The sequence below is a fragment of the Tursiops truncatus genome, chromosome 5 (assembly GCF_011762595.2).
Source record: "Tursiops truncatus isolate mTurTru1 chromosome 5, mTurTru1.mat.Y, whole genome shotgun sequence".
NCBI lineage: Eukaryota > Metazoa > Chordata > Mammalia > Artiodactyla > Delphinidae > Tursiops > Tursiops truncatus.
Window position 1 is genome coordinate 119,849,017 of NC_047038.1, and position 14,220 is coordinate 119,863,236.

The 14,220-nt window shown below is 38.3% G+C and overlaps 1 protein-coding gene across 4 annotated transcripts in view; it reads left to right on the forward strand.

Moving 5' to 3' along the window:
* The window catches only part of EMCN (endomucin), an 88,282-nt gene extending 76,865 nt beyond the window's left edge, over positions 1-11,417 (forward strand). For 3 of the 4 annotated variants that reach the window (XM_073805566.1, XM_073805567.1, XM_019926472.3), the window contains 2 exons: positions 4,702-4,775; positions 10,918-11,417. In XM_073805566.1, the coding sequence (XP_073661667.1) occupies positions 4,702-4,736 (35 nt within the window). In that variant the 3' untranslated portion in view covers positions 4,737-4,775; positions 10,918-11,417. Of the gene's footprint in view, positions 1-4,701; positions 4,776-6,602; positions 9,781-10,917 lie in introns of those variants that run through there. The other variant, XM_019926473.3, reaches the window with a different exon arrangement.
* The last annotated feature ends 2,803 nt before the right edge of the window (positions 11,418-14,220 follow it).

Genomic DNA, 14,220 nt, shown 5'->3' on the forward strand with positions numbered 1-14,220 from the left:
ATTATAAATATGTTGCAAAAACGATTTTGTAAAACAAAAGGCTATAAATATAGTCCCAATTGAAGAGCAAGATATCAAAGGCTGAATAAGGTCCCCATTTCAGGTAGGAGATTCTAACTAGAACAAATTACAACAGATAAACAAAAGAGGTTGAAAAGCAAGGGCACCCAAAATCTGCAGCGACATGGCCAAATCCCTCATGGGAGCCATTTTCTCTTAAGAGAGACTTTTCATTCTCGTATCTCTTACACATTTCTTTATTCCCACACTGTTCTCTTGAAGGTAACCATATGAATGAATGAAAGAGTAAAATTCCTCCACAGGATAATTGGAAACCACTCACCAGTTTCTCCTGGCTGTTTACCAGCCTTGACTAAGTAGCTGAGCCTATTCTACTTGGTCAAGGAAAACCTCCAGGCAAGGAGACTAAACGTGGACCAGTCCTGAGTAAGGTTATGAAGGACCCGGAGTGCGACTACACCATTTATCAAGAAAAGCTCTCAGAATCTGCCTGTGACTTGTGAGCAGCATGACAACCTGTAATTTCATGCACGCTCCTTTATCCCCTCGGGATTTAAACCGAACACTCGGCAGCTTCTGGGGGTCTCCAAGCTGTGGACCAGAAGCCTCCGTATAGGAGCCCTTGGCTCTCCTGGTGAGGAGGGGCCTGAGATCAGGACCACCTGCTCTGCTACCTGTGTCTACCAGGGAAATGACAAGTGACACCAGAATCGTGGCTTTCAGGAGGGGAAATCCACAGAGAAACCTTGTGTTTCTTGGTTGCTAATTTGCTTTCTGATTCTTCTTCAAGGCCCAAGGATAATTCTGTGTAAGCTACTATCTCCCACCGTCATACTAACTGCAATAATAAGTGGGTAGATCACGGTGGGATAGTTAAGAAGACCCTGAACTACCCAAAGTTCCTTTTCTTCATAAGTAGCTTTTCAGGTCATAGGTCTAAGGAGGAAATATTACTATGGAAATAATAAGATCTAGTCTCTGGTACTTTTATTTCTGCCAACCTCAAGTTAGGAAGCACACTTCTTTTAAGAAAATAATCTCTCAAAAGTCAACCTAGCTGATTATAGAAAATATTTGGTAATAGGGGAAAACTAAAACGGGTGACTCTGAGTTGATTTCAGTAGCCTAGAACTGATAATCTAAAACAATGCCCTCCAAATTCTCTTTGTACTACCACAGTTTTTATTAAAGTCTGTCCACCATTAACAGGATTTGATGGTTCCTGAAACACCTGCAAACAAATCTCTTTCTACCTTCTTTCAAAACTTATTCAAACATGCTTTCGTTATAAAATTATGCTCACCACACTCAATAGAAATTACATTATTATAATTATTTTCACTTAAATCTCTCTTCCCTAATAGTGACATCATTCTAAAATATAACTAGAATAGTCTGAAATGATTAGGTTTTATATAAGTTCACAGGTTTAGCCTAAATTTCCACTATCTCCTATATAAAAATTTTTAAATAGTTAAAAAATACAGAAAAAGAATTTGATAGAATATGTGACTATTCACCACTCAGAACTGATGATTGTTATATATTTCATATTATGTGCTACATGGCCTAAGGGACATAGTATTAATTAATGCACCAATGTGGGTAACAACATGAAATTTGAGATTCAATGGTCTTAAGAATTCATTGGATTGGTCAGTATGTCAATTTATAAACTCTGGTTTTATATCTCAAAATCAATTTTGCCATTTTAGAGGTCAATATATCATGTTTCCAAGGAAACAGAGCTCTGCAGCAACTCACCTTCAGGGGAATGCCAGTGGATGCTAAATTTTCTGGGTTTCTACAAGCCTCTATGTGTAATGGTTATTGTTCTGAGTATTTTCTCTGGATAAGACAGTTCCTTGCCTCAAGTCCTCCTCCTCTAATTGGCCATGGTGTTCATCCATCCACACTTCCTGCTTCTTCTAAATATGTTCTTTGTCAAGCAGGGTTCTTCCGTTGAAAATGTGGCCCATAATGTTTAAAATTTGATTATTTCAATTGGGAGCTTTCTTTAATGTAAAAGAGAAAGCCTACTAGGGTATACACAAGAACGTGCTTTCAGAAAAAAATGAGCACCAAACATAGCAGATCACGGAGTCCTTTATGAGAACATATAAGATGCCACTCAGGTTTAGTAAGAAGTCTTGCCAAGTTAAACATCCTCATGATTTACTACAAAATATACATGTGACATGATGCATTTTCAAGATGATTCCCACTTACACCACTCCTCAGAAAGTTAATGTACATTATCTCATTTTTAACATGTAAGGCTATACAAATATGAAGAAAATTGCCTAAATTAAGGAATACATGATTCCACAAAAGAAAGAAAATACTGTATCACTGAATTTAATTTCAAAGCATCACTTGGTTTTGAACTATTTGGAGGAAGAAAAAGCAGATCTGAATCCATTTATAATTTTCCTTTGCTTAGAAAACCTGATAAGTTTTAATTACTTAAGATTAAGTTCCAACACTTTAGCACGTCTACAAGGCCTTTCATGATGTGCCAGATTGCACTTGCTCAAATTTTGAACCACTTAATAACATGTACTTCCCAGATGTCACTCATCTCCTATCCTCTGTGTTCCTCACTGAGCTCAAGCTCTTTTGAAGGGGGAGACAGCACCTTGGTCTCCTTTGTCACTCCCACCTCCCCTCCTACGCATTGTGGTAATTACATATTATTCATATATTATTAGTAAACTAATACTAATTAGTATATTATGGTAATTACTCATTAAATGTACAGTTACTTTTCTGTTTATTTATGTTTTACAAACGTTCATTAACAACTGGAAATGAACAACTGTAAAGATGAGGGAAAGATTCATAGATGTATAAAACCATACAGAGATTCGGCATGTCTTCACAGCCCCTCAATAGTTGTTGCGTCAGTCTCTGCATTTACACCAAGGCTTCCTTGACTGTCCCAACTGTACGTGGTCTTTCTCTCCTCTAACTGTTGATTGGCAAGTCAGCATGCACTACTGCCTTGAATATCTCTTCGTGGCTTAAACTGCCATTTTAATATCTGACCACGTTATGCATAATGGAGAATGGGGGAAAATGGTGACTAGAAAAGAATTTAAAATTACTTATGAGAGAAAACCTTGATATGATCAGTATTGGCATTTGGTGTATTTCTTTCCAGTTGTTTTTTTCTAGGTGTATATGTACTTTGTTTGCTTTTACCGTATATATCATTATTGTAACTGTTATTTGAATCATATGGTTATTGAATCTTTCCACACTTTCTATTCCCAGTTAGACAGACTTTTGGAGGTATTAAGAATTGAAGTTTTTCATATGAGTTGTTTTACATGACTCTGGCAGACAGTTGGGGTTCAATAAATGTTTCTTTTGTTTACTTCTTATTCCTGTACTTTATAGCCATGGATTCCAGGACATGCTGTGCTTTTTGTTAAATAAACAATAGTGAGCAAAGGGCTATAGCGGGTCAGGGGCTTGTGAGGGCTGTTGCTCTGAGCCTGACATTTTTTGAAGCAGAAGACTTCAGGATCTCTTGAAGGGGAGCCCTAGGTTTGTTCTTCTTAGGTCTCTGGTACTATTTACTATCGCCATGACAGTGCAGGTAACGGGTGACATCAATGGAGTCCCCAGAAGACTGGTTTCCTAGCTGGCAGATAAAAGCTGGAGCAAAACAATGACATTTGTTCTCAAAGCTGGACGCTTGGACCCATACTGCTTTTATATAATGTGACTGTTGTTGTTACTTGAATCTACATGAAAGACACAGGTAATGTGAAATGCTTTGAACACAAATCCAAGAGCAAGTAAAAATGCTTGGGGGCTTCCCTGGTGATGCAGTGGTTAAGAATCCGCCTGCCAATGCAGGGGACACGGGTTCGAGCCCTGGGCCGGGAAGATCCCACATGCCACGGAGCAACTAAGCCCATGTGCCACAACTACTGAGCCCGCGCACCTAGAGCCCGTGCTCTGCAACAAGAGAAGCCACTGCAGTGAGAAGCCTGAGCACCACAATGAAGAGTAGCCCCTGCTCGCCGCAACTAGAGAAAGCCCCCGTGCAGCAACGAAGACCCAATGCAGCCAAAAATAAATTAAATAAATAAATTTTAAAAAAAATGCTTGGAGCCTCTCAGCTCCCCATCATCCTAAGTTAATATTTATCTTTATATTGATGATGGAATAACATGGTTATTTTGAGCAACGTTCCCTGTGCTGCTTTGTACGTCACCAAAGTATTCATGCTGGCCTATAAATTCATTTTCACAAAACTCTCACTGAATTATTTAAACAAAGGACCCTAGAATGTTTTCCTGATAAAATGGCATTTTAAATATATGATGCAGTTTTGCTCAGGCACAGCCAGCTTATGGAACAAGCAAAATTCAATAACTTATTCCCTAGGGCGCCTCTCTTGCTATCACCTCCCAACTCACACCCCCTATCTGCAGGGAGTGAGTTAGCATTGCTCCTCTAGGGTAAAAATAAACAATGGCCGAATAAAGCTCATAAATCTTGGTGAACAATTTCCAGGCAATACCAAGAGGTAAGTTGTGGCTCTAATGACGTTCTTGAAGGGAAATTGGACTTTCCTTGAAAAACAGAAAACAAGCCAAGAAACTTTTATTTTCATCGTTATTCACTCTCTGAGCTTATAGATCAAAGCATATCTTCTGCTTTTAGGTGAGCACTCTGCACAAGGAAAAACCAAGAACTGACAGCTTGATGAATCCTCTCCACACCTGGGCAATAAATATGTAAGTTCCCTAATTCCACTCACTGAGATACTCATTAATATCTGTTTTGTTAGCCTGCTGCAGCTCAGATTATTTTTAAAGACTTTTATAACCTGAAAAGTTAACAGCTTGTGTCCGTTAAACCATCATTTTCTATTTGTCTAAAAACAAACTCTAAGAACATTTGCCAGAGAAATAAATGTCTTGGGGGCTGAAGAAGATTCTTCCAGTTGCCCTGCCTACCTCAGGAATGATACAATTCCTCCTTTCTGCCTGTTCGTAATGTTTCCTCATAGATGTAGTTTGCCTCTGCCTGGGTCAGCATATATATACTTAACAGTGGCAGTTAGACAGGGTTCTATTGCTAAGGAAGATTTGCAGGACCCAAAATGACAGTAAAAAAAAAAAAAAAGTATATGACATAGGAGCTGCATTAAGGTAAGAATGCGCATCACAGCCAAAGGTTGGCTCAGGGAGAGGGGTCCAGAGATGCCAGGTGGGAGGTCCAATTGTCCTCTCTCAGTAAGAACCATACCCAGATGTACTTTCTCTCTGGAGCCAGGAACCATGGATGTGTGCACAAAGTACCTCAAACAAGGTGATCCAAAATGCACTCTCAGCTGGGGTCTCTTATACAGTAAGTCCCCTACATATGAACCTTCAAGTTGCGAACTTTCAAAGATGCGAACATGCATTCCATCAACGTCAGGCATGAGTGAAATTGCACTCTGTCTCCTATTGCTAACGACCCTTCAGCTCTACCATCTCCCACCTCCTCTCCCTCCTCCAGTCAGTAACTCTTCTTGCCTGTTGACTCGATGCCAGCCCCTGGATGCCAGCTGTTGTACTACTGTACTTTTCAAAGTACCATACTGTAAGAGTAAAAATGTTTCCTTCATTTTTTGTTTTTTTTTAATGTATTATTTGTGTGAAAAGTATTATAAACCTATGACAGTACAGTACTATACAGCTGATTGTGTTAGTTGGGTACCTAGGCTAACTTTGTTGGACTTACGAACAAATTGGACTTACGAACACACTCTTGGAACAGAACTCGTTAGTATATAGGGAACTTACAGTACCCAGATGGTCATGTAGGGACATTCTTGCTATATAACTAGATGAGCGACAGAGCCCTCCATGTGTCTCAATGAGACCAGATGCAAGGTGATCAATCTCATTACATTAATTGTTAATCAATGAATAATTGAAGCCTCTCAAAACTATGATTACAAGCTACTGCTATTCTGTGTGTTCCATTCTTTGACCAGGAGTCAGTGCAATGCAGGTACATGTCTTATTTCAGTAAAACAACTCAGCCTGATTTCAGGCCTGCTGGAATTAACCTTTCCAGTTTAGCATGGGACCGTCTTTTGCTTTTCTAGAATTGGGTAAGAAAAGTTTCTTTTGACTTATTTTTCACAAGCAGCATTGATTAAGTGCCCTCACAATTAGGGTTTGATCATTTTTAGAACCTGCAGAGAAATTTACCCTTTAGCAACTAATAGTAAAAAAGCAAAGAACAGATAAATAGGTGTATGCCCAGAATTGGCCTAAACACAATGGTAGTCACTCTGGGTAGCATCCGGGGGGAATATCGTTGTTATGCCCACTACCTGTGTCTACTTCCCAGCACAAAGACAGTGCTGTTATGGATACTCAGCCAGTGTTTATTGCATAAATGATGCCAGCCATGCTTCTCTGGCCAGGAGCAAGAGATGTAAACAAAGGAGTGTCATCCAGACATGCATCAGTGTCAGAATTTCATCCTTCTCTAGCCAGCAAGGGGTGGGTTAGGATGAGAGGAATCTGGGCCTTTGCCTATCCTTTTGCAATGCACTCTTTCAGATGCAAGATTCAAGAACCTGAGAAGTGTGAGAAATTTGTGGAGACGTGGTCCAGCCTTCTCTAGTATATGGCAAGCTTCCTTCCGTACAAGCTATGGTTTCTTTGCAATCCTGTGGCTAGTAAAAGGATGCCTTCCAGATTGTTAAAATGCTCAAATCTTAGTGACTAATTGTCCAGTTTGGAGGAAGAGGAAGTCTTCTGTTCAGTTGGGAAGAGAAAGAAAGAAGAGTCTCTATGCAGGAGACAGTCTCTATACAGAAGAAAAGGAAGAGTACTGACCCAAACAAGCTCAACAAAATGAATTATTATCCAACTCCCATTCCTTTCAATTTTTGTACTTGAAAAAATATTCCTAGCCTCTAATCTCATGTCTTTTGATCTGCAGAGGTAAATAGCTTCTGTTGCCTTTCTGAGTAATTGTGGAATTACATAACAATGTTCTGAAGAGTAAAGATGAAAGTAATGGGAAGAAACATATTTGAAATTGGTCAGTTCTATTGTCTATTTGTCTTACTCTTTTTCAATATATTTCTATTAGCAACCATTGTACTTTAAATGTAGTAACCGCTGAGTAATTGCTTCCTCCTAGAAATCAGATATCACCTAGAAATAAGATATCAACTCAGAAATTCAGGATAAATAGGAATGCATTTATCAGAGCTAGAAGTTGAGAAAAGAAATTGAGAAGTCTTTGGATTGGTATGCAACCGCAAACACTGATACGGACACATTCACTCATGTTAAAATTTTTCACCTCAGGATAAATTTCTAGATGTATTTAATGCCTGCTGCTTCGTATAACGATCATCTATTTTGTGCTGAATGTTATATTTAATGGAATTCCAAAATACCTTTAATCTATGACCCTTGCCCTCTCTGCAAAGCTTTGTCTAGTGAGAACATGAAATCGCACATAAGAAATAAGAAAATAGAGAAAGAAGTTAAAAAGCTATATGGGCATGATTGATACAACTGATCAATTCAATCTAGTTCTAAAATCTCTTAAGACTTTTATGTCAACAAGCGGAAGGTTGATAGGAGTTTCAAAAAATATCCTTCACTGCAGATTTACTGCTATATTTAGGGGCCATAATTTATTTAGAATAAGAAAATGATTATTTTAGTTTAAGCTTTCCCTGTATAATTCATTTTCCTCCCAGCTACTAGCTGATACCTCCCTCAAAATGGCTGTTAGTGCAAAAGTAACTTGTGGTAAGTCTTGAAGGCCGCTGGAATCAAAGATTAGAGATACATTCGCTGTATGCACTTCTACACATATTTGTGCTCACTTGTAATGCAAATATGCTCTGTTATCTTCTTCTGAGATTAATTCGTTTATGACAAGAGATTAATTATTTTATGACAAAGTGACAAGGAATTGATTTGCTGTTACATAGGACTTCTGCTAAGGCCAGAATTTTTATGCCAAAATGTAGAGCAGGAAAGCACATCCTTTTCTTACTGATGCCAACAAATGGTCTGAACAAATTGGTTAATAATGAGTGTGAAGGGACATTAGCTAATAATATCTATATGGGGAAAATATATAAAAAAACTAAATGTAAAAAAAACTAGAAGAAAAATTTGTTAGGTTGTATTATGTGCCTGATTAAGAATTTTCAGACCAGGAAACAATAGAACACAATGGAAATAATAGGAATTCTACTACATCATGACTTAAAATTTCCAAACATAAAAATTATCATAAAGAAAACTATAAATTATAAATCAGGAATATGTTTGTCATAAATATGAGACCAATTCATTAATATTTTAAATATACAAAGACAGTTATACAAATCATAAATTTTTTAAATGAGCAAAGGCCAGGAACAGGCAATTCACAGAGGAGGAAATAAAAATGGTAATATAAAATTATAGAAGAGTTCCTGTACTATTACTAATCAAAAATGGAATTAAGACCAAAAAAATTATAACCTTCAATTACTTGAGTTTTTCTTTTCCTAATTTTTAAAAATCATACTGGTGAAGCAAATAGTATCATATGCTGCATTTGACAGTATAAATTGGATTAACTGGATTAATCTTTCCAAAGAGCAGTTTGGTAATATTCACTAAGAGACTTAAAATATTCACATTTGTCACCTAGTAACTTCACTTTTAGGAAATTTTCAAAAGGAAATTATTTGAAATGTGATTAAAGATTAATATACAAAGAATGGTAGCAAACATTTAGAAACAGCATGTCCAGTGGTATGGAAATTTCAGATAAATTAGGTATGATCCAATCAATGACATTATACAACTAGCAAAAGTGATTATCAAGACAATTTTTAAATTGCATGTAGACATGTCCAAGATATATCTTAAATGAGGGGAAAAACAATTTTAGAACTGAAAAGAAAGTCTTTTGATTGTTCTGAGAGCAATCCTGTGCTTTAGAAGGGAGGAGACCTACTGCCACCTGGCCGCTCCCTCTCCAGTAGGTCTCCTGTCCGTTCTGTTCCAAGCCACCTGCCAGTTTAAGAAGTGAGGGGAGTTTCAGATCAACGAAGAACCAAGAGGCAGCAAGACCAATAACTTGTATGAAAGTCTCATCCCACAGATCCTCAACAAAGTGGAATGTTACCCATTTCTATTTTTCTTGCAGATGCAATTCACTGTACTTCTGTAATTTTCTAAATGATATCCTTGATAATCTAAAAGCATCTTTGTGAACTTCCAGAAAAGCTTAACATGTTCTTCAATTATTTTTCTTACATTTTAAAATGAAGAATGAGGGCTAAAAAGAAAACATCACAAGTAAAGCAAGATTTATTTTCTGATCCTAGTCTATGGCCTTCAACAAATTTCTTTATAATGCTTTGCAGTAGGTTCCACATCTATAAAACCAGGATAGAATGACCTTTTCTCCTAGAACCATTGTGCTTCTTTGCTTATAAAGTGTTGTCAATATGATTAAAGAATCTATCATGGGGGCTTCCCTGGTGGCGCAGTGGTTGAGAGCCCGCCTGCCGATGCAGGGGACACGGGTTCGTGCCCCGGTCTGGGAAGATCCCACATGCCGCGGAGCGGCTGGGCCCGTGAGCCATGGCCGCTGAGCCTGCGCGTCCGGAGCCTGTGCTCCGCAACGGGAGAGACCACAGCAGTGAGAGGCCCGCGTACCAAAAAAAAAAAAAAAAAAAAAAATGCCCTGCTTTACAGTCCTTTCCACAGACTAAGACTTGACCTGGATCCTGTGTCCACTCTCTGGTCTTCCAACTGTCCCGCAAGACACAGTAACCAGTGTCCGGCTCCCGCACTGCAAGGCAGCAATGCAACCATCCCTAGCAAAGGCCCTGCCTCACCGATCATGCCATGAGGGAGCAAGATGCAGGTCTCCACGCTGGTCCACTGCCCACCCTCACCCCCACCATATCATCCTCCTCCCAGACTCCAGCAAACCACCAGCACTGCCATCTGCAGCACGACAGCACCTACCCTGCCATGCCGGGCATGTGCCCCTTTCCCAATTAAAGCACAGAAGCTTCCATCTCCTGCTGTTTTGGGGCGCCAATACAGAAACTTCTTTCTGTACCGCAAACAAGAACACCCAAAGTAATAAACCAAAGCCCTGACTCTCCTTTCTGTGAAGGAGAAGTGCAGAGTTGCCTGTTCACTCTTCTCCCTGATAAGTACAGGGAAGCAAAGCATGAAACTTGCCAATCAATTTCTTAATTACTCACATTGTTACCCCAAGCAACAGACCTCGAACGATGTCGCGTTAGTGATAGGGTGCGGTGAAGTGCTTTAATCAGAAGAGGAGTACGATGAGATTTGTGCTTGAGACACATCACTGAGTGTTCAGTGTGGAAGATTAATTCAACAGGAGTAAGACTGGAAGCGGAGAGGTCAGAGGGCTATTTCAGTATTCCCCGGGAAAAGAACAAGGGCTTCACCAGGTCTGCAGATACAGTAGGGATACAGAGGGAGAGGCAGAATAGAATAAAGAATTGTCTGGAAGGTGACATTCTCCAGAGGTAGGGATTGTGCAAATGTAGGCATTGGGGAAGAACTATTAGGGGTATAGATTATGCCCACACATCTAGCATGAGTGCCTGGATGGATCATGAAGGTAAGAGCAAAGACTGGAATTACGGAGCGAGAGGGAATAGGTTTGGGAGGCAGTCTAGTGGGTTTCCTTTCAGACTTGTTGAGGTTGAAGTGCTTATGAGACATTCCAGTGACTCTACTGGGTGGAAAAATTCAGCTGGTCGCTAACATTTCTTACCAAGAGATGGTGTCCCCCAGCATCTCTACGTCTTCACTTTCTTAGAATCTGACCTTTTTTGTTTCCCCCTTTCCCACCCCACAGGCTTACTCTTCAGCTTCTGTGCTCCACGGTTAGAAAGGGAGAAAGCCCTGTGGATTCAATCCTGACCTCCAATCCTGCTCGCCAGTGTGCACCTGTCCCAATAAAGTGATGTCCAGATGACACGCAATAATCTAAGAGAATCGGAAACCATCCTGGGCCTTTCCTGTCCTTTAAGATGTGAAAAAACACATTACCACATTTTATAGGAACATTCCTAGGGGAGGGAATTTTAGGAGGGGCATCTGTGAGCAGGTAACCTGACAGCCCAGGCAGGTGCCTTCACTGATGAAATGACTGTCCCTTGAGTTTAAAGTTTTCAGAACTAACATTTCTTATCCACGGAGACTTTCCTACTTTCTCAGTGTTCTTTTATTACCTAACGTTTGTATTTATTGTTTTCTACTATGTTAATGCAGGGAAAATTTGCAAGTGTATTATTAAATATTGGGTCAAAATCCTGCCATGCCACTTTGTACATAAAGATATTTTATTCATACTTACATGTGTTACTTTTCATGAATAATTGCTGTACTCAACACACTAAAAATATGATAATATGACTGTGAAAATGGCAATGATATTGTCTTCCCATAATTATGAGTATTTTTGGATTGATTATTAGACTATGAGAACTCACTAATGAAAGGCATCTAATAAGTGAGAAAGGGACAAAGGATTCACGTATCAGACCCTGTTCAAGGGAAGTCAATTTACCATTTCTTTGGTCTTTCTCTTTGTAATTGACACTATGTGACAAGGATGTAAGGGCATTTATGACACTGTACTGCATTCATTATGAAGATAACAGGACTGTGATTTTTCATAATCGATTTGATTGACACTATCTCTGTGCATTTTTATTTTCTTTTAGAAATGTACTGATTTGTTCTAGCAATCATTCTTAAATCTCCAGTTTGTAGAAACCAACATTTCATAAATACATAATTGTGATATTATTTTTCAGTGTATCACTTTCCTAAAAATACCATATGATTATAGCTGCCGCTCCATCAGGGTCAAATTCTTCTGTTGAAGGCTGAATGATAAACCTTGACCACTCCTTGGACACAAGGGATCAAGACATCATGATGGCTGAAGTTCTGTGGAAAGTTCTGGAACAAAAACGCTGCCGGGGCAGCTCTTTAACTTTTATGATTGCTTAAGCTGATTTCGGTGCTAAATTATCCTAGTGATACAAGGACAATGTAGTAGAGACAGAGGGTACATTTAAAACTACCTTTTACAATTTATTTTGTTGCAGTGTATTTTAAAATGTTCAGCGTTGAGGATTATGTGAATAATCACTTTGGTTTTTGCTCCCTGATGTCTGGACGACTTCTAATCAAGGACACCAAACAAGAATACTTATATTTTTTTACTGGTGCCTCTTTATGATTCTTTGAGAAGAAAAATGGGGAATAAAAAAGAAAAAGAACAACAGGGTATAGAAAAAGGCTAGGATCTCCAGTACCTACACTTTCCCTTGAGGGATGCTTTGCCCATGCTTAACTCTAACCTAGAAGTCTTTAAATGGGTGTAGCAGTGGCTAGAGCATGCCAACCATGGAGCATTTGTCTTCAAAAGAAAAATATTCCAACACCCCCAGAATGCTTTACAGAGCAAAAGCATTGTTACACAGAATGTAGTAAAGATACAAACTCTTCTGCAGTTTAAATTACTACAAGTGATATGCTATTTTGACTTCTAGAAAAACCATTTTCTTGACCTTAATAAATATTGTTCGAAGGGAGTTTATAAGGATCAGGAAGAAGGAAAGCTTTTTAAACATAATGAAAGAATGAAATTCACTCTAGTTCAAGAATTATACATAAGGAATATGCTTTATACTTACAACTATAGCATTAAATCTTTAAAAAGTCAAAGTGATAAGAGGATTGAGATATTTGCAGAGATATTCATGGCATTTTGTAAAGTCAATCTCAAAGGTAATGTCTGCATTTTTATAAGTCAACTTGAATGTCTGTTGAAATAAGGCACTTGGTTTTCAAGCCAAAATTATCATTAATCAGATGTTTTTTTAATTATCTGATTTAGATGATTTACTTTTTTTTGAAGCCCTCCCACCCCACCCTTGCCCCTACTATTTTTATGCCTGATTTCTTATAAGTTTTTTATTCTGATATACAGTTCAAATGTCACTGCAGCCAAGGAAAAAATGTATTTAGATCAAAGGCAAACCTTTCTGTGTGTTTGTTCTGCATGACAATATGAATATAATTTAAGTCTATCAATAGTCAAAACATAAACAAGAGCTAATTAACTGTTGTCATCTAAGAATAAGCGGATGTTGTTGTCTGACACACTGGCTGTGATCAGTCAGCAGAGAAAGACTTCTAAATTCCCCTTGCTGAGCTGAAATATTCCCTTACATATCTGACAAATCTGTATCTTATTTCTTGTCTACCTGCCAAACTTAAGTTCTTGAGGATCAACTTAGGACACCGACAAACCTTCAACAATGAGCAGGCTAGCTCTTCTGCCTGATTTTTCTCCATCGAGAATTTATGGGGTTTTAAAAAGAAAAGTCCTTTAAAAGCTGTTTTTTGAGTGGTAGTCTCAAGACTGTGAATTTGTTAATTATTGCCTAATATTGAAGATATCCGTCATTGTGATTAATTAACTAATAAGTACCTTGAACTGAGAATATGTCATGGATTATCTACAGAACTTCTGGTCAACATTTCCCCACAAACACAAACAAGACTTCTCATGTTCCTTTAAATGAGTATACTTTGTCTTTTCTTCAAGGGGATTTATCCTATGGGCCTGAACACCTTTTTCTTGTTCTGGATACTTTTTAAAGGAAAAACAGTTTTGATAAATAATGAAAAAACCTCTATCTTGTTCATCAATATTACATTCCTGAACTTAAAGTCAGAATTCTACCAAAGTGATTACGGATAATATCATTGGTTAGTGACACTGTGTCTGAGGCACTGTTTCCAGGCACTGTGCTAAAACCTTCACATCTGTCATCTCAGTTAATAAGAAAACAATGATAAGATACAACTTCTAATATTACGTTATATTTGTTTTATTATTTTTCTCAGCAGCAGCATATTCATTTTAGATATATGGAAACCAAGACAGAAAATTAAATAACTTACCCAAGGTGGTACAACTAGTAAGCAGTAAAAATTTGGATTCCAACCTAAACCCCAAATCCCTGCTCTTCATCACTTTATTACTTAGTCTTTCTAATCTCAGTTTACCTATATATAAAAACGGGCTAACAATTATGCTCCTGGCTATAGTTAGTGGTAAAAGGACCACTTTACCATC